Source organism: Diachasmimorpha longicaudata, chromosome 7 (genome assembly GCF_034640455.1).
Source record: "Diachasmimorpha longicaudata isolate KC_UGA_2023 chromosome 7, iyDiaLong2, whole genome shotgun sequence".
Lineage (NCBI taxonomy): Eukaryota > Metazoa > Arthropoda > Insecta > Hymenoptera > Braconidae > Diachasmimorpha > Diachasmimorpha longicaudata.
In genome coordinates this window covers 3,127,878-3,148,181 of record NC_087231.1, presented here as the reverse complement: position 1 = coordinate 3,148,181, position 20,304 = coordinate 3,127,878, and the positions used below count along the sequence as shown (strand labels likewise).

Here is a 20,304-nt window from a genome sequence, read left to right as displayed (position 1 = left end):
GAGAAAATTCTAGGAAGTTTGGAGGTGATGTATATGCTCTGTTTTCTTAGACGTACAAATGTATTGATGTAACAATTATATTAGAGTTTATATTTCAAACTATTTATCAAAATCAATTTGCAGTTGAACTGAATAGGTCTTTGTACGATTTGTATTTCTTTTATTTAGATTGGAAAATATTTTTATGGGTAAAAATTCTAAGAAAGTTTGGGGTAGGATGTGTGTGCTCTGTTTTCTGAATGTATACAGAGGTGCATGAGTGGGAGCATTGTTGATGAGAGACATCAGGTCCAGGGTGTTGTATCCCTTTAGTCTATTAGTTAGTTCTTTTAAGGAAACGAAGCAGAGCTGTTGTGCCTTTCCAGCGTATAAAATAAAAAATTTAAAACGGGATTCACCCGTCTGATTATCGAACCATTATCCCATTTCCAAGGTTTTCTTAGTTATGATATTCAATATTATAAGAGCGAAATAAGTTTCTAGCTAATGTATGTGTTGATGTCTGCATGCTTGTAACCCATAATATCTTGACTTGATTGGGGATAATTAAAGACTATTAGACATTTATTAATGTTAGATAAAATCGTTATATGCAAGATAACACTCAAGAATTAATTGACCTAGTGGAATATGGAGGGAAGGAAAGGATAGAGAACTATTTATTGAAGATCGTGAATATTATTGGATTACTTTTCATTTTTTACCTCCGGATGGAAGCCTTGTTTTTAACCGATTTTTCGATTCTCTAATTTCAATTGCAAATTCTCAGAATATTGTAAAACGCGACAAAACGAGGTTTTTGGTGTGATGTCTCTGTGTAACTACTGGAAGATTCGTAATTTCTCAAATTAATTTTGAAAAAATTGTAGATAAATACGGTTCAATGCGTGAAGGGTCATTCATTTGTGATATCACTGCGTCACTTAGAACTAAAATCGAATGAAATCGCTGAAATCAGGAGATGTCATCGATTTCGAATAATTTCGATGGCAATTGATGACATCGCATGAAGCCAGAAACTAAGGAACCCTATACAACTATTGTACTAAAAAGGAAGTTATTTTGTCGACTCATTTATGGTATGTTATGAAATTGCAATTGTAAAATTGTACTTAATCAATTCCCCTTTTCCATTGAACAAACGCAATAACAAATTTGAAATTGCTCAAAATCATCTGAAATCACTGTAAAACTTCTATGAAATCCACAATCGCTGTGACACCAAATTTTTAAATGAATGTACATTTCTTTTATCCTCAACATCTCAAAAACTACTATCAGGTTTCCAATTTTTTTTTCAAAATACTCGTCTCAGTGGATCGTATCTAGACCGATCGAAAGTCTTTCTGGCAAAATTTCGAGATATTTCCGTTATTATGTTTTATCATCATAAACGTTATGAATATCTTAAATTAACAAAAAAATATAGATGACTATTGAGAGTGCATGGTATGTGTGGACAAAAATTAATCATCTGTCTATAGCTCTGTTCAGTCCTTGTCAGTATTTTATGATTTTTCTCAGAACAGTTCAGGAATATTTAGAATAGTTTTAATAAACAGAACCAGAGAAGAAACAGAAAGGAATGAGTGATCAAGGGCCTTTTGTCAAATGGGTCTAGAGTGTGAAATCTTTGGTGACAGAGTCAGTTGATCTGGAGACATCATATGAGAAAGATATACCTTCTGCGTGCGATAATAAAAAATTAAAGTTTATAGCCAAATCGTTTGATATTATTTAGTAAATCCCTGTCCATAATCAAATAATAACAAATTGAAATTTTGTGCATTTGCGCTTCTCCTAACATAAAAGACAGCTATTTTACATGAGGGCAATCATCTCCAACGATATTACACCTTTTGCGTGAATGTATTGTCTTGAATATCTCATGAACCACAATGCATTATCATACCATAATAGAAAGTATAGGGTAAACAAGTCTCAGAAATGTCAACAAGTAATCACTAGATTCAAACAGATACTTTCAACGTCATTCATTAGTTAAGCATAAAGTGGATTTTTGCATAATAATAGAGATTAATTATTGAAATATAAGTAATTACGCGATTTATGAGCCACATCATTCTACGAGTCCAATGAGTTAACAAAGTTAAATAAGTAACAGGTGATTGAAATGCGTATTTCGGGCGCTGAATGTGACGTTTTATTGACATTGTGTTCAAGCATATAGAATTAATCCATACAAATTTCGTCTCATGCATTTTGAGATTTATTGACTTTAAAGATTTCTATGAAAATCGAGGTAGTTATTTAGATTTTTCGATCGCTTACCACAAAAACATTAAAAAATCTGTGTTTTTGGTCAAAGAAAGTGGTGGGTAAAATTTCATTTTGCACTGATACACCCCAAACCCCGAACCCAATTTGAACCAAAAACTTTTTCAAATGTACAGCCCAACTCTCACTTCACACATCCACGAAGGCACTACTTATACATGTTTACATTGGATATTTACATCTTTATGTGGAATACATATGTATTGGTATCATTGGAAGCCAGGCTAATAAATAAATAACATTATCATATAAGAGTAATTGCATTATATCTTATTCAAATATGCTCTCACTTCGAGGCACTCAGAACTCAACAAGAGACGTCAAAGGTTTAAAGACCATAACATTGATAACATGTTTTCTTTCTTTCTTTCCCAGCTTAGCCATTTGCTTTCACTATTTTGTAAACATTCATCTGGGGTTTTCGTCATAAGACCTCATAGACGCTCTCTCTGAGAGAAATGACCTCATAACTTAATAAATTTGACTTATATGGGTCTGGAATAAGATCCGTATTATTTTTGCTCCTTGCCAACAACACACATTGCCTCATGATGATAACAACCCTCTAGGATTATGATGTTCGGGAAGTTGGCGAAACACCTGCAGGGTCTCCTTGGTCTTGGAAAAATCAAGATCTGCCAGCAAGTTGGAGGACTTTCGCTACGATGCCATCTTTTCTTCAAAATACCGACATCACGGAATGTGATGGAATATTCACTGTGATGAAAACTGCCCTTTAATGCTCCATTTCCCAAATCTACGAAAGATGTTTTATTATTATAACAAACATTTAATGGGAATCAGGACTCAGCGAGGTGCCATTTTCAACAATTTGGTTTCCATGATCATGAAACACTCCCATCCCTCCATATTGGAACCCCCAAAATTCGATATATTTTCAAGATCGTTTAGGGTGATTGTGACTTTTGGGGTGGGGCGCCATTTTACATGGTTTATCCACCATGAGGTTCTGGGCATATTGACGGAATACAGGAAGTATAAGTATATTTTCAAATGCATTCGGGAAAGCTTGGAGGAGCCCCAATGTTGGAGGGTGGAATTTTCCAAAGCCGATTTTATTTTCCTGTCTTTTGGGTTCTACAACTCTATTAAAGAATAGAGATGAAGATGTTATGCACACTACGTGGCGTTATCTACAATGTACAGATAGTAAAAATTGGGTGAAAATATATTTACCATTTTCGGCACTAGACGTACTCTATAAGACTGAGTGAAGCACGGTGGGGCAAGATAACTTGATCGCTAGTGCAATGGTCCCAGAATAACTTTGAACGCTCCTATCTTGGAGGATGACAGCTTGGCAGTGAAGTATGCAGACATACCTAATACAGGATCTGCGGTGTTACGGATACTGTGAATCAGATCGCCACGGAGAGAAAAGTGTGAAGAATTACTGTGCCAGGTGCTAGAATCGAGGTGCAATGGAATGTCTTTTACTCACACATAAAAATTTCTGTCAATACCGTAAATTTTGTCATAAATTTAGTAATTAACGATATGTAACATCGTAAAATTTACTAGACAGCACTATAAAATTTGAAGGCTCATATATTAAAAAATGCCAAAGCTTTATTCAAACAGTTTATAGTACTCAACATATCCAGATAAATTACAGATGAACCAGATACCCTGTGGCATTCAAAAACTTACTTTACACTTATGTAACAATATGGGGTTAACAACTAGGCATAATACCATAGGATATTGCCACCCTTTGTTTTCACATATAAGTAAAATCAGCATGCCGCCTAGTTAAAAAGAAATAAATTTCAGCCAGTTCGTCAGTCTGGGCCCAGGACTAGTTGAGACGCTATGAACCAAGGCTGAATGAACCAGACTTTTTCCAGCCTTGGCAAAAGCTTGGTACCCAGGTTTGATATCCGGGAAGGATCCAAGCCTGGGCTTTCTCTGGTGTGACTAAGATGCCAAGCCTGGTGGAGTCTAGGATTACCAAAGCTTGATCAGCCAGGCCTCAGCCACGGTTGGTCTGGGCGTGCAGTTTGGCGATTCCTACCTGGTTATGTAGTGCTGCCATTCACCACAGAACTCCAGGAGCTTGTCAGGCGTTGCAAATCAGAAGCACAGCCGCTCATGATAAGATGCGATGCAAACTCAGAGAATATGGCGTGAAACACTCAATGTGTTATTGTGCAGATAACCTTAGGAAGTTATGGTTTTCGGAAAACTCGCATGGCCTGTTAATCTACTCTAGTTGCATGTAGTGTGAGACAGTAACAAGGAGCACAGACCTGTTGAAACACTTGACATACGTGAATCTGAAACTCCTGAGGAGATGCTCTAGAGCATTTAGTCCCACGATTGTCACACGACGGTGTCGCTGCGTCATCGATGTCACGCTTTGTGACCGCGGACGAGTGCACCGATGCGTGAGCTAGAAGGCGTGTGGCGAGGACAGACGCTCCGACCGTACCACTGTATTAGGTTTGGCATTAAAGGCGAAGCTACGCTGGAACAGGAAATAATATCGAAGAATTCCACGGCCACCGACGAGGAGGGACCTGGAAGAGAGGCTGGGTGAAGGACACAGGAGACCCTGCTATGCAGATAGGTTTGAAGATGAGGTGGAAAGACTAGTCTGTGTGCTAATCGAGTCCTTCCAGATTGTTAGGAGGCTGGCGAGGAGGGGCTGGCCGCACGGGCGAGTTATCTCGCTCTTGCTGTGGCTGCGGGACTGAAGATTTTAAGAGTCGAGGTGGATGATGTGGGTCTCCCGGTAACCAGTGGGAACGCTGAACTACGTCTGTGCACCTCATATGGTCTCATGATAAAATGCTGGGTGTCTGACTGACGCCAAGGACCACCGCCCCGAGGTTCCCCGCGGGAGCCATGCCTGTGTCGGTCACTTGTGGCCCGACACCGTCATGGTTGCTAAGCGTCCTTAGGCGATCTGAACTAGCCGACAATATGGATTTTTCTCAACCCCCCCGTGGCAGTGGGTAATGGCCTAAGTGTTTGATATCATGTAAGTAGAGTAGATTAATAGGCCATGCGAGGTTTCCGAAAACCATAATCTGGCAAGGTTGTTTTCATAATAATCCATTGAGTCTCATGGTAAACCTGCGTAGGACCGATATCGTGCACTTCACAAGTAAAAGGAGGAGTGTCGCAAGACTGCCCTTTCTTTATGGTACATCACTGAACTTCTTGGAAGAGGTAAAATTACATTTAACATTTAAAAGAATTCAGCCCGACTCTGAGGAGTCGATTGCATCTACGATGGGCACTTTCAAATTGATTTTTAGAGCTATATGTCGAATAAAAATTTTTAGGGAAACAATCTTAGATAGAATGATTCTCACATGGTTTTGGAACAGTGATGCATTATATAAATTTGAAAGATCAGATGAGGACTTCTATTAACTATTTGTGGACTCATTTAATCTGAAAAAGTTGCTCCAACGCCAGCATTATGGCAGACGATCTCTAAAGTAATTTCGTTATCGTGCACAACTATAATGATAACCATTGACACTTACGCTCATAATTTGCATTTTTCACTGCACATATACTTAATCGATGGTGAAGCCACGTTAAAATTTTCATAAAAATGAGAAGATCAATTAAAAGGAGAAGAATCAATGATTGTTAGAATATTTGTGTTTATTTGTTGAAATTTTCAATATATGCTGTAGAGAAATCATTAATATTATAAAATGACTAATAATCTGCAGTTTGCTGCATGAAGAAACATTGAACAGTGTTAAAACCTTACAAAGGCATTACGTACGTTAACCAGGCTTCCCTATAAAATACCGTCCCCCTGGAGAAATCACCAGCAGTGCTAGATCGACTTTTATCAACCGTTAAATGTATACGATTTTATAATAAAATATAATATTAAACGATAGTACAATTTAATTAATAATCGTCGAATTTATACCTGAATGGTACCACCATATAATTTAAAATCATCGAAATAGTTCACAGATTGTTACAAAAAAATGCATAGAACATGTGTTTGGTTATTAATACTCGCAATATTGAGTGCTTGTACGTGTGGAGGTCGCACAGAGTGCGGAAAGAAGGGGAGAATCACCCTTTTAACAAATATTCACAATGATCTCAATTGTGAAAAGTTATCTGATAAAGGAGTTATGATTTATGAAGCTGCCAAATATCTCGTTGAAATGCACAATAACAAAACAAATAAATTGAAAATTGGTGGGTCATCATTCACGATGATTTCGCATTAACATTACCGCTGATATTGACCTATTTTTAGATGTTAACGTTTTGGATACATGTGGTAGTGTTTCTGGAGCCATCAAAGCAACGATGCAGGCGCTAGTATGGTCTGATTTGGATTGTCTGAGACCACCATTTTACTTCGGTAAGAATATTTTTTCAGAAGAAATGAGCCCCGAAAATGAGAATAGGGTCTGGACTATCCGTTTATTTAGCAAAATTTTCTTGTCAAATTAGATTGAGAATAGTTCTGTTTCCCTTCCTACCTCATCCAAAATCCTATTCAACAATGTTCTGTGGCGTCACAACGTGTGGAACGCTCTGTAGAATTCCCATCTTACGTGTGAAAAAATGATTGCCACTAGAAGGGTTATGGAATTTAATATATACAAGAAATATAATATGAACGAGTGGTTAGAACGCGGATAGCTCAGTGGGAAAAGCACTCGATTCCTAATCGGAAGGTTTCAAGTTCAAATCCCGGTCTTAACTATCCATTTTTTCAGTAAAATTTTCTTGTAAAATTATTATATGAGAATAATCCTGTTTCCCTTCCTGCCTCATCCAAAATCCTATCCAACAATTTGTTGTGACGTTGCAACATGTGCAACGCTATCTTTCCCGTTTCGCATGTGTTCTCATTCGCTGGATCATTCCCATTGTTCTTTACAATAAATCCTTCTGAATCTGCAATTCATTTACAGGAATGATTGGTCCCTACTCTGCCTTGGATGTCGATGCCGTTCAGAAGATCACGTCCACATTAAATATTCCACACATAGTGAATACAAATATAATATCCCCTTATGTACACAATCTCGACAAAGAATCAGATTTCCCAATTATTCATGCAATCCTGGGGATGCTTGATGCATTAAAGTGGAAGACATTTACTTTGATTACAAGTATTCATAGAAACAATGAAGATGATGTTCAACACATTGCTAAAAAGGTTACTATGGGCGCTATTGCTAAAGGAATATGTGTAATGATTCATGACGGAGACGATGCAGGTAATGTGATACTGATGAACGTATATTGTATAACGGATTGAGAAATTGATTTCTTATGTCACTTAAAAAAGACTTTGGCACTCACATACTTCACATTGGAAAACCAAACGAAAAAATTCTGATGATGAAAAATCTGACCATTATGATTGCCAGTGAAGGCAATGTGGAAAATCATGTCAATCATTACGGCACACTGAGCAATGTATTCATTCTGCAAGATTCTAGGTAAGAAATTTTCATTCTAATGGAATTATTGATTCCTTTATTACCACTTAAATTGTTTCGTACCAACTGTATATTTCAACTCTGTCGCACGGTTTCTGCATTCCAGCAATTATCATATTTTAATGTTTTCATTCTTTAAAATTAATATTTCAACAGTTTCTTGTTTCTCAAGGCTGCTCATAAATTCCCTCGATAGGGTGAGATTTTTTTAATTCCACTTTACGTTCAGCTTCGTTGAAAAAGATGAATATAATTACCAACATATAGTAATGGACCAGCTACACGTGAACTGTTATGTGCGCGCATTAATTCAATACCGTTACAATCGGTATGTGAAGCAAATTACTAGATTAATCTCCACTTCACTCCTGCGCGAACTAATTACGCACAATCATAATGTTTAATAACGTGAGAGATTTCATACGTGGTATTGTATGTTATGTCCTACCAGAGTTATCAGGAGGATAGTGGCGCCTCTTAGCAAATTGAACGCTAAAGTTGAAATTGTAGATTCGTTAACCGCTAAACCTCTAAAGAGGACTCCATTCAAGTTGTCTCGTTCTCTCCGCATGATTGAGTTCAGGTTTCAATTTAACTTGGCTTGAAAACTTCAAGAAAACTTTAAATACAAGACTTGATAAACTAAGTAAGCTGAAGAGTTATCAAAACCCCTACCAAACTAGGACTAGCTTAAAAATAAAAATTACATCTAAGGGTTGGGTCTCACATCCCCCCCCCCAGTCTATTAGTGGCGCGCGCAATCCTTGTGCGTGGAAACATAGGAAGGATAACTCCTAGGAGAAAATGAGAGAGGGAAAAGAAAAGGGGGATGTATTGGAAAACAAGGGGACCATGTAACGTCATGTTTACGTTGCAAGAATCTCAGGTCCTTTGAGCTAGTAACACAATGAACAAAGGAAGAAACAACATGTGTGATCCACGCGTAATGAGAAGCCTTTCAAAATATCTCGTAACCGGAGGTTTATAATTTTACGACCGTGACCGTCGAATGTATTTCTGTATGCTATTTTGACTTTTTCGAGGAAAGTGTTCTGTGATGCATTTTGGAGAGTTATAAATTTAACAAGCAGACTCAAGTATTGAAATTTATGATTTCCGCTAAAGTTTTCTCACATTTGTGGAATTATTTTCCATCCCTTGTTCATTGTTCCCTAACTAGACGCTCTCGTAACTTTCTAATTCATCGGAATGCATTTTCAAATTTCGTGGATAAAATGGTGAATTAATAGTGCCATCTAGGAAATTCAGGCCTCAGGACATCACAGGTAGAATGCTAGCGATCTATGGATTTTGGAATGTAACAGTAGTGAATACTACAGTGATCGTCACTCGAGGAAAACTTCACAACGCGTTGCGCTCTAATCGTTGCTCGGAAAAATCAAAACACGAAGATGACCGGAGCCATTTAATAGAAGGCAATCAGTATGAACGGTTATACTATTCGAAAGTATTACAACAATCCATTTAGAGACAGTAGTGGACGGGCGAGTAAGCTGTCGCCAATCATGTTTCTTTTGCATAAACAAATGCTCGAAATTACCATTGGAAAATCCACTTCAAATTCTTGTTAGAAGAATATTTAATGGGCTAAATTACATGTTTCTCTCAGTGTATGTACTGGCTAGTCGCGAAAATAAACACATTTTAAAACAAGGTGTTACTCCGGCAGACATCGAAGGTAAGCAACGTTTCATGGGGTGAGGACTTGGAAAGGCGACCGTTTAGCAGCACCGCTCCCTCAAAAAATTGCTGACTGGAAGGGATTGAGGTAGGCGAGCCAGAGTGTCCTTCTAGTCAGTGTGACGCAATGGTACACTAGGACCCTGCACGATCGGCCAATTGCACGGTGGGGGTCCCCCATGGTTTCCCTTAGCCCCCTTGCAAATGCGGTGCAGTTAGAGACAAATTTGGTCCCATTGCACCGCAGGGGATGAGGACAAAATGTGAAGGCCTGAGAGGGTACACATGTGGAAATAAAAATAAATACAATCCTGAAACCAGGCCATCTATTGGTTTTCACTTTTTTTATTTTTTAATTGTACAGGTTTTGAGAGATCGTGTTCTTGATATGAACTAAAAGTTCTGATTTGTCGATCGAACATAAAGTTATTCTCGGGCGTTTCTATTTCTTAGTGTGAAATAATTTGCGGGGAATAATTTATAAATCATTAATTCTTTGATAACTGTGTACATGAGCTTATTAGCAAGTTCTGGTTTCTTCAACGTAGAAAAAACATGGAATTATGGTTGCTCAACGACGCAATTTCATGAATCATTCAATAACGATAAGCCATAAAACAGATATTTTTTTGCATCAATCTGCAATAAATCTCTGAGAAATAATATTTTTTCACGTTTTTTTTGTAGAAACGAATTAGTGGGTTTGGAGAACAGAATTCAGAACTCAAAATGGTGGACTGGATCGGAAATCGGGGAATATGATACCGAAGAGTTGCGAGATGTGAAATGGCTAGACGATGCTATCGAAGTTTATGTGAAAGCTTTTGACATATTATGGTGAGTATTTGGAATCCTTTAATTATGCTGATACTTCAAAGACAATTCGAATTAGGGGAAAAAAATATCTCCTTCAGGCCAGTCAGGAATCGAACCCGCGTCTGCCATACAATCGCGCCGGGCACTTTTACCGACTGAGCTACCGGATACTATCAAATTTCAATCTCAAATTCACCAGAAACATCACCTGACCTTTTTAGACATCAAATAGTTCAAAGAGAGTTAAAATTAGCGAAAAAAATCCGCTTTGATTTTCCCTCAGCATCAATTTTTATGATGCAAAAGTGGTTACTTCACCTACCACCTGAGCGCTGCTATTTATCCCGGCCTCATTAGCGCACCTATCGAACTCTGGCGTATATTCAGAGATCGGCTAATTGACTGGTCAGATGAACGCGAATTGACAATCCTTTTTGCACCAAGCCATCAAAATCGACGGTGGCGCTCCCACATCTGGGGTCATCACTAGCGTTCGCGTGGGGTCACTCGGCACCCCAGATCTAAGCCTCTACTTTAGTCAATCCTCCTTGGGCCAGATGCAGAAGACAGTCCCTTCGTCGGGATCCCTTTGACCACTCAGGTCGCATCACTCCGGACTGCAGGAGTGGTCTTCCTCTGGTTGGAAGGAACCCCGTTGCGAAGAAATCCAGACAATTTTTTATGCCCCCACTCACTGAGCGGTTTACGAGCTGAAGTCGCAGCCCTCGAGACTCATTCAGTGATCTCATGCACAAGAAAGGAAATATAAATTAAAGATAACAAGCATGAAGCAGTTGTAAATTCTTACTTGATGGGAAACCCCCACATCGTCACGATGTACGATTTCATAAAAATGTGGTTTCTCGGGTCTCAGGATACAAAAAAAATGTCCACGCCACCCACGGAAAACATCTTACAGTCTCCTCCGCAGGTAATTGCCGCGATTTGCTTGGGCGTGGAAGGCAATTCAACACGTGGGGGAAGCTGATCTCTTTTCCAAGACTCGGGGCGTGAAATGTGTTCTTTGGAGGAGCGGTTAATGGACTTGGGTGCGTATTTCTCCGGTCCAGTCAGGTTGTACGCGCTCAGTAATGCCAGAGTTGGATAAACACTGAGTAGAGATTCTAGAACTTGACTGGACCGGCCCCGGGTTCGTTATGCCCGAGACAAGATCCGGTCCTGTTAAGCTTACGCCATCAAAGCGTCATAGGTTATCGAACACAAAGCCGTATTAGGATCTGATGTCCTAATTTAACATTAAATCAGGACTAATTAAAATCAGGACAAATGTCACGGACATTTGTTCTGATTTAACCTTTAGCTCTCATAGACATTGTTACTAATTAATAGCTGACTGAATGATTAAATTATCGTGATGGTGTCCTTGAATGAATGAAAGAACGATTCGCAGTTATTAAAGAAATTGGCTTATTTCAGTCGATAGAAGGAATATTCAGTTTTAATAGAAATAATGATTCGATCAAAAGATAGAGAAAAGAATAGGAAAGGATGATCAATCGATTGTCGAGTTCTGGTCGATTGTCAGTCAATGGTAGATTGCTATCCGATTGTTAGTCGATCCTCAATCGATCGAACATCGAAAGACTCGTCTTCGGTTCAGACTATAAAGCATTCGTCAGAATCAATTTTTAAGGGCGAGACGTGAAAAATACTGTCGTTTATCCCCTTTGAGAAATGAAACCGTTGTGAATACGATAGACTTTTTCAGAACTCCTCGGTTCCCTCTTAGATCACATGTTTCACAAAGAAAACTCTGAAGTGAAATATCGAATTGTCAATTACCTAGAAATACATCGGTAATAAAGCGAAAAATATTCAGTAAATCTTACGGAACTCGAGCTCACTGACCAATTACGGAAGTGATTAGAAAAATTTAAGTCGCGGTCTCGTAATTTCTCAACGGGAATTTGGAAAAAAATGACGGAATGTTGCAAACAAAATTCATAACAACTCCGTCAAATGTTCTTTATCCACATTGGGCTGCGGAATTGCGAAAAATATATACGTAATTACCGACTGTAATTATGGTGCGAGTGGGGTGTTGCCGCGGCGGACATCGAGGCTATGCAGCCATTCGGTGGGTTAGTACTTGGATGGGCGACCACTTAGGAACACCACGCGTTCGCTCAAAAAATTCCTGCGCGTAAGACAGGAGTGTGGCGACATAGTGTACCCTTCTAGCCAGTCCGACAGAAAGGCACAGTAGGTCCCTGCACTACCAGCCGACTTTACGGTAGATGTTGTCCATGGTTTCCCTCGACCCTTGTGTAAATGCAGTACAGTTGGAGAAAAAGTTGGTCCAATACCATCGCAGAGGCGGAGGAGGCAAGAGAAATAAAAGAGGACTAAAAGGAGGTATAAAGGCGATGAGTTAAGCAGGCAGGCGTCGATGTAAAACAAAGAGCGCAGTTGTAACATCAAAGGAATAACGAATAATATATATATTGTTATATCCAGCGAAGAATAAAGACGACACAGGTTGGTAAATGTTTGGGGCAGTTTATTAATTACAAGAAGTATTACGATCTGACATGTAAGAGCTCCGAAGAGAGACAACCAAGACTAATGTTAATCAAAAGACAGTCGTGCTTCTGACGAAGTTCAGATCATAGACAAATGAATGAGTATTCGAAGGAGTGAGACACGTAACAATATATATGTAGTATCGGAAATAATTGTGGGGAAATCCCCAGTGTAGAAATAATAATCTGGCGAATATTATAGACAGATGCTCTCCGTATTTTATTAAGATAGCTTATGACTATGAGTTTATATTGGAGTTGTAGCGTAGGTGCTATTTGTGAGGAAACCCCGCGAATAGACATGGATTTGTACAAGAATGCACGCCTGTACTATAAAAGTACTTAGAATCACCTCCATCCGGACTACGCCCTCTCTCCACAACCTACCCCCTGAGCAGCGCGGGTATTCAAGGTCTTCCCATGGATTCGTAAGCAAAGCTATACGTTTTTCGTTTCGTAAATTTTGGTTTATGTTGAGAATTAGTTTATTGAGACTCCGGTTTGTTGTCCCCGGTAAAAAGGACGGCTGGCCCCCAACAAATGTTGCTTGCGAATCCAGGGGAAAGGGTAGTTAACGGGTTTTTCTCAACCCCGAGGAAAAATCTCGTTACAGTGGCCATATTTTGTAGGTTTATGAGGCCCACAGATGTGACAGATGGAGATCGTTGTAGCCAGCGTGGTCCAGGGATGCTAAGACCACGTGACGCGATTAGGGCCCAGTCCAGGGTTAAGAAGAGGGACAGGGTCAGAATCGATAGTGAGAAGCGATAAACGTTAGACGCGTGTGTAGACGATAGACGTATACTGAGACGTTTTTGTTCTGTGTATTTAAGAGTGTGCTTAAGAGTGCTTGAAGATTGTGAATTGTATTAAGTGTATTAAATAGTGTATCGTGTTTAAATCAATTGAAGCCTTTTTCATACGAAATAAACTGTTTTTATCTTTTTAAAAAGTAACCCTATATATATAGGTATATATATACACGTAATTACCGATGACAGTGGTCGAATTGATTAAATCGCTCGGCCGGACGACGGGACCCGCGAGGCGCAGGTTCGAGTCCAGCTTTAGGGCTTAGGGCATTGGGATTTTAAATCTTTCGTAAATCGTCGCATGAAAGTCTAGACACCCCGAATCATCAAGAAATATTATTTCCCGATGGAGACTGGCTGACGGACGCCGTGCCGGCCAAGGTTTTCCATGGTTTCCATTGCACGGAGAGAAATATTAAATAAATATTACCTTTCTTTTTCGTAATTTTGACGCGACATCGAGTGGAAGAAAATTTTACAGAACTATTATATTACGGATTTTTTTCGGGGTATTCTGTAATTTTGATCTAAATATTTCGTATAAAATTACAATACCGTCCGATAAATTTCCTTAGTCACTTGTGTAGTCGGTAAGCGAACTAAACTATCGTAATTTTTACTGAATATTATTCTACGTCAGAAGTCACCCGATGATAGCGCAAAGGATAAGGTAAAAATCCGAGTAGGGTATACGTGGAATAAATTATTACTCTATATGTAATTTTTATTGACTACTTACTCCTGTAAAGCTTACGGGCTTACTCCTTATTTTTTAAAAACGTATCATGTTTTTTTCTGTACAGTGCGAAGCAACAATGCTCACAATTGGTGAATCCAGCGGAATGGAACAGTATTTTATCGAATGTCATCGCTACTCACAATGCAAAGCTTCAGACATCCACGAGAAAATATGACCTCTTATTCAAAACCCAATCGAATCAATTCGAAAAAGTGGCGAATGTCGAGGTGTATGATATTGAAGCAAAAGTTCATTGGAATTCGAATCGCTATGGTAACAAAATATTGAAATTGAATTATATAAAAATGTCATTTTGACTGCAGAAATTATTTCAGAGACATTTCGAAATATCCTCGTCAACAACGATGAGAAGAAATCTGGATGTGCGACATCCGTCAGTGGTATGAGCAGTGAAGATGAAAACGATGTAGCTAAAGCTCTCTTTCCTGGGATCGATGATCATGAATGGTGGACAATGGTGAGATTAAGCGACCAAAATTATTCTTTTCTGTCATAGTTTTAATGGAAAATTTATATCATGGGTTTCGGTGGTTCATGATAATCCCAGCATAGCTCGATTCAAAGAACTATCTCGATTTGAAAGGCGAATTGCTTATTTTGAATTCAATAATATGGTTCCTTTAATAGAGAATCAAATAGTTGAATTTTTGTTAATGTATCCAATTGGTCTCGTTTGACCAGTGTGGAGAAGGAAAACTCTGTGAGACGAAGGTCAATAATTAGTGAACACGTTATTACTTTTTATAATGTCGCTTTATTATTAATTGAGTGCTACTCGTACATTTGGTAGGTTCACGGGTATTGCAAAAAAAAAAATTTGAAAACTTGGCTTGACTCTCTACCACGACGTTATACGCCAGACTAACCCGATGAACAACGCTCTCGAGAATCGAGAGCTACCCGGAGAGGGAGAGGAGAAAATCAAATTCGCTTCTAGAGCGTTCTATGAGTGTCTGGTCTGCGATTGGCGATTAGATTAAAGACCGACCCGCGACGAACCACTTCAATAATTTTGATTGGAAGAGCAAATTAATTTCCATCAAAAAAATATTGAAGAGAATCAAAAATGCACCATCAATTAAGTTTGTCGGATATTACCTGGCAGATGTTCCCTAGATTGACTGTTCGCCAAAGTTTTAAACTATAAACTGCCAATCAGTTAGATATCTTCGTGAAACTTTGAATCACTTATGCTGTCATTCAAATATGCCATGAAAAATCGAAAAAAAATCATCTTTCCATATACTCAGCTACTGATTTCGCAAATTCCTGTTCTATAATTCCGAAATTTGTACCATATGGGGCAGACTAAGATCAATTGAACTGAAATTACATTCGACCCTCTGTGTTAAATGAAAACTCCTTTTTTTAAATCAAACAATCAACAACTAATAAACGGAAAAGTCCAACTTCAATTTAAAGCAAAAACCAATCGACCATTTTACAGTTCTCATTTCACATCTGAATGTTACAGATAGCAACAGTTGGTGGTGTTGGAGTGTCAATGTTCGCCGTGGGAATTTTCGCAGTGTACGTTGTTATAAGCAATATTCGCGGTCCCCGATCACCAAAAAACAAGTCGAATAGACGCGAAAGAGACGGAACAATAAGGAGAATCGAGAGTGATCAGGATCTTCAAGTAGTTACCAGGCCTCACAGACCAGCCAGAGAAAACCAGAGACGTGACAGCAGTAGAAGCATAAGGAGCAATGTCTCCGATAAAAGTGTCTGAAGTCTGAATTATGTAATAACTTTTTTTTTGTAAATTCCTATTATTATTAGGTACAGATAAGATGGATCATCGGAATGAACAAGTTAAGAGTATAAATCGTGTAATTTGTGGAAAATTGTGTGAGATAATGTTGTTTTGCCGATAGAATCCAGCTCATTCTCTTAAATTATTGAAATGCAATTTGCATAATTATCAATGCATATAAAAGACAGTTGGGAAACACGTCATAAATTGTAGCTCGTTTATCAACTTGTGAATATACAAAGAGTACCTGTTTCAGTGAAGGCAACTTTATTGCTAATAAATATATGATAATATCATTGATCACCTTTATGTAATAGTCGCATGAATCAATATGAGACCAATAAACTATCAGTAGAATCAACGAGTCACTGGAACATTTTTTAGCCCAACAGTTTAGTACAACTTCAGATAGAAAATATTCGTACGGCTGATTAACCTGCGTAGGCTTCGGAATTATACAAAGTATATAACGTACTCATTATGACATCTCGTTCCTGATCGTTATTCTTTGCAATTACGTATTCACGTTTTTTTCATAGCAATTTGTGACAAATGTAAAAAAAATCACTGCATATTTTCAATTGATTATAAAATCATATGAGTTACTGGTGATTAAATGATCGTCCTGAATCAGAATTCGTGACAATTAATCGATGAACATCCGGTGAGGTAAATGAGGGATAAAAATAATGTACAAAAAATTTTATTGCGGATATGACGAATTGAAGAACATAACGGAGGTGCACCTAACTGAGTGGCCATTGTTCTCACCACTTGACCCAATCACACTCTTAATCAACCATTATGCAAGCAAAATATGATCTGACTTACGCGACTGCGGTCGTAAGTCACAGATAACTTTCCATCATAATTTTTTTTATCGCAGTATCTGACAAGAACTAATCACCGAGATCATTATAGATAGAAACGCCTATTGAACTGATAATTTAATTTTAAATTATTTCCAAAGAACGAGCGTTAATTCTACCTGAGGAACGATCATTGAATAATGAAAAATGTAATAACTCAAAGCTTGGAATTTTTTAATTCATAGTCTCATTTTTCTGATCCTCTAGTTTAACATTTAACTTCGGAGATCCGAGAAATATAGAATTCTGTCGTAAGGGGAACTCCCAAGGGCTCTTATTCTGTTAACCGAACGACATCATCACTCTGTGACATTCGCTAATCATCGAGGCAAACCGACCAACGGGGAATCACGTCAGTGGTTCTGCCAACTAACGGGAATCGGCTGAGGAAATAAATACGCAGATGGTATTTTCCCACTCTCAAGTTCTCGTGAATGAAACGGAATCCGGGTAAATAGAATAAAATCACCTGTAGTGTAGTGGGTGATTAATAGACTCTTTACAAATTCCTTAATGATTCATTCAGTTTCATCAATTAAGTTTCAATCATTGCTATTCAATGACAGCGAATAAATAAACCTCATTTGGTTGATATTTGCGGAAGTAAATAGTGGCAATGTCATTAATTGCTGTTGGCTAATCGTTACAAATTCTATGGATCATATCATAACATGTCATCATTACTGTAGGATGTGCAGCATCATCAGGATATAATATTCACGGTCTAATAATTTCTGTAATTTACGTTTCAATTCGTATGTACAGATTCTTCGGAAATCCGCATATAAAATGTGGTGTATTGAGTGTTAAGTCGCACGACGAATAGTTGGACTAGTCCTCTCCCCCCTCTCAACCAGGGGTGTAAGTAAGAGGGGCAATTTGGTCACTGGTGAGGACTCGGAGGAATCGTCCTCCTTCCTCTTTCCTTAGGCACCGTCTTAGATAAGTATTTTTTCGTTACTGAGGCACGGAAAGCGCTTCCTACGCGACTGGTTTGAGGACGACAGGTTAAATATTATAAGACGGGAGTAGTGGTTCGGAGCCCACTTAAAAAATGTAGGTCCACTCCTGTTCTCATATGAGGATACGAGGATAAATAAACACCACAGCTAAACTATTGATAATATCTATGTGGAGAAACCTAAAACAGCAAGCTGATGAATGAGACAAAACAAATGCTGGTATGCAATTGCGAGGTACAGCATAGTCGAAAGCTTCACTTAGTGATGCTTAGAAGGCAACACTTTTTTTCTTTTCGTTACTGACGCGCGGAGAGCGCTACCTACCCGACTGGTTTGAGGACGATAGGTTAGTTATTATAAGACCGGACTCCATCGAGATACATTACAGCTCCTAGGAGTATAGGTGCTTACCTACCTTCCGCTAAACGCGATCTACTATGCCTCTAACGGAGACTCGCAACTTCGGAGTGACATGACAGTTAAGCGTTATTCATTTTTTAGTATTTCGATTAAGATTTCCTTCTCCCCCTTTCGTGCGCTCCTTCACCCACCCACCATAGATCTTCGTAACGAAACATATATTATGACATGATGACGATGGGGTCGGATTGTGAGTCGTGTAAAGTTTGCAGCGCTCGGCGTATGCTGCAAACTTCACACTCCTCACAATTCTCCACCTATCGCCCTCATGCTATAATCTACTATTTTGGTAACTCCTTCGTTTCATATCTCACGTCGTATTTCTTCTGACGCCAATTATTAAATCCTTGTAACCGACGGTAATGGCTAGGCGAGGAAGATGTTGTTCTACCGGACATTGAAGCTAAGCAACGTTTTGTTGGGTAAGTCGTTGGATGGGAACATCGCTCGCCCAAAAAATTGGTGAGTGGAAGGCAGCGGGTCCTTCTACTCACTGTGGCAGAATGGTACACTAGGATCCTGCACGATCGGCCGAGTGTACGGTCGGGGTTTTCCATGGTTTCCCTCAGCCCCAGTGCAAATGTAGTACAATTCGGGAAAAAATCAGTCCCATGGCAATGTAGGGGATGGAAACAAAATATCAACGCCCGAGAGGGGATACATGTGAAAATAAAAAGATAAAAAATAAAATATATTAAATCGCTGAATTCTACTACGCAGTATATTACTGATTTATTAAAATGTCTATTGACTGAATGAGTGTGTGGGTTGTTGTTACCTTCACTGCCGTTTATTCGGGGTATAATGCTACTCGGGCAATGCCCATAAATTTAACACTACTGCGTAACACTTTTTTGTATTGGTATTATCTTAATTGTAACACCGAGAATAATTTTAATATAGAGCATATAAACAAAAGAAAAAGAAATTATTAGGAATAACAATGGAAACCAGTTTTGAAGTTACTGATTACTGCAAAAGTAGTTTAAGGGGACAGTGATAGTCTCAGCATCTTTTCCGTTTTGTAACGGTTGAAGGAATAACAAGGAAAACGATACAATTATTTATACACTATCCGACCTCGGTGGCAAGTAGCGAATTGAAAAATTATTCTGAGCATGTCTTTCAAATTGATAATTTATTGAACAATTTGCGTCTAATTATCATCTATTCTGAAATCGATCAGATCACCGTACGCTAGTCTAATGCATTCCAAGCTATTTCAACTAAAAGACTGGTTTTTGCTTCCACGGGAAGGACTCTAATCAGTTATTTATCGCATTACTTAAATTTTATTAGAAATTATGGAGAATAGTCTGAATGCCTTTGTGATTTTTCCGAAATCAATGTTTGGAAAATCAGAGAATAAATTGACTAAAACTATTTTTTTTAATCTGAAATTTTCAGAGATTCTCTGTCTTAATAAAGGCTGACACTCTGCACAAGAACAGCTCAATCGATCGAATATTTTTCGCGAAAAATTTATTTGTTTTTTAACAGTTTTTCGCACATGTCTCCAAAATTAAAGAAGCGATTTATTATTATTTTTTTCAGAATGTTTTGATGCCTCCTATATAAATTAAACAAAAGCTATATATCTGTTGCAAAATTGTCATATGCTGTCTTTTTTAAAAATCTTATTGGTTGTATACAATCAGATTAAATCGAATAGTCCATCATGATTGACGTCGTTCAAACGCCGTTATTGATATTTGACCGGAAATTTACTGTAATGACTCTAATTTAAGAAAATCTAAAAAAATGTTGTAACATTGACCTATTGCCAAAAAGTTTCCGAGGTATTTGGAATTTTCCATTTTTATCAAAAAATTGTCATTCGCTGTGTAGCATTCATAAAAATTGAGATGTCAAGTTGAAATTTGGGAAGAACATGCTCCTCAT

The 20,304-nt window shown here is 38.3% G+C and overlaps 1 protein-coding gene and 1 long non-coding RNA gene across 3 annotated transcripts; one reads left to right on the top strand and one right to left on the bottom strand.

Moving 5' to 3' along the window:
- Positions 1-2,018: 2,018 nt before the first annotated feature.
- On the bottom strand, positions 2,019-4,855 carry LOC135164272 (uncharacterized). Its single transcript, XR_010299265.1, has 3 exons — positions 4,334-4,855; positions 3,496-3,724; positions 2,019-3,055 (listed from the first exon to the last, which is right to left on the bottom strand). It is a non-coding gene; the product is annotated as an uncharacterized LOC135164272 (long non-coding RNA).
- A 1,253-nt stretch (positions 4,856-6,108) lies between these two features.
- Positions 6,109-16,512, top strand: LOC135164271 (uncharacterized). Of its 2 annotated transcripts, none has more exons than XM_064124456.1 (8): positions 6,109-6,501; positions 6,563-6,670; positions 7,230-7,538; positions 7,610-7,763; positions 10,152-10,301; positions 14,439-14,647; positions 14,710-14,852; positions 15,870-16,512. In XM_064124456.1, exons 1-8 carry the CDS (start codon positions 6,282-6,284, stop codon positions 16,125-16,127), a joined length of 1,551 nt encoding a protein of 516 aa, XP_063980526.1. In that variant the 5' UTR covers positions 6,109-6,281; the 3' UTR covers positions 16,128-16,512. The 2 variants fall into 2 exon arrangements, with proteins under 2 accessions (XP_063980526.1, XP_063980525.1); XM_064124455.1 differs by having other exon boundaries at positions 14,698-14,852.
- The last annotated feature ends 3,792 nt before the right edge of the window (positions 16,513-20,304 follow it).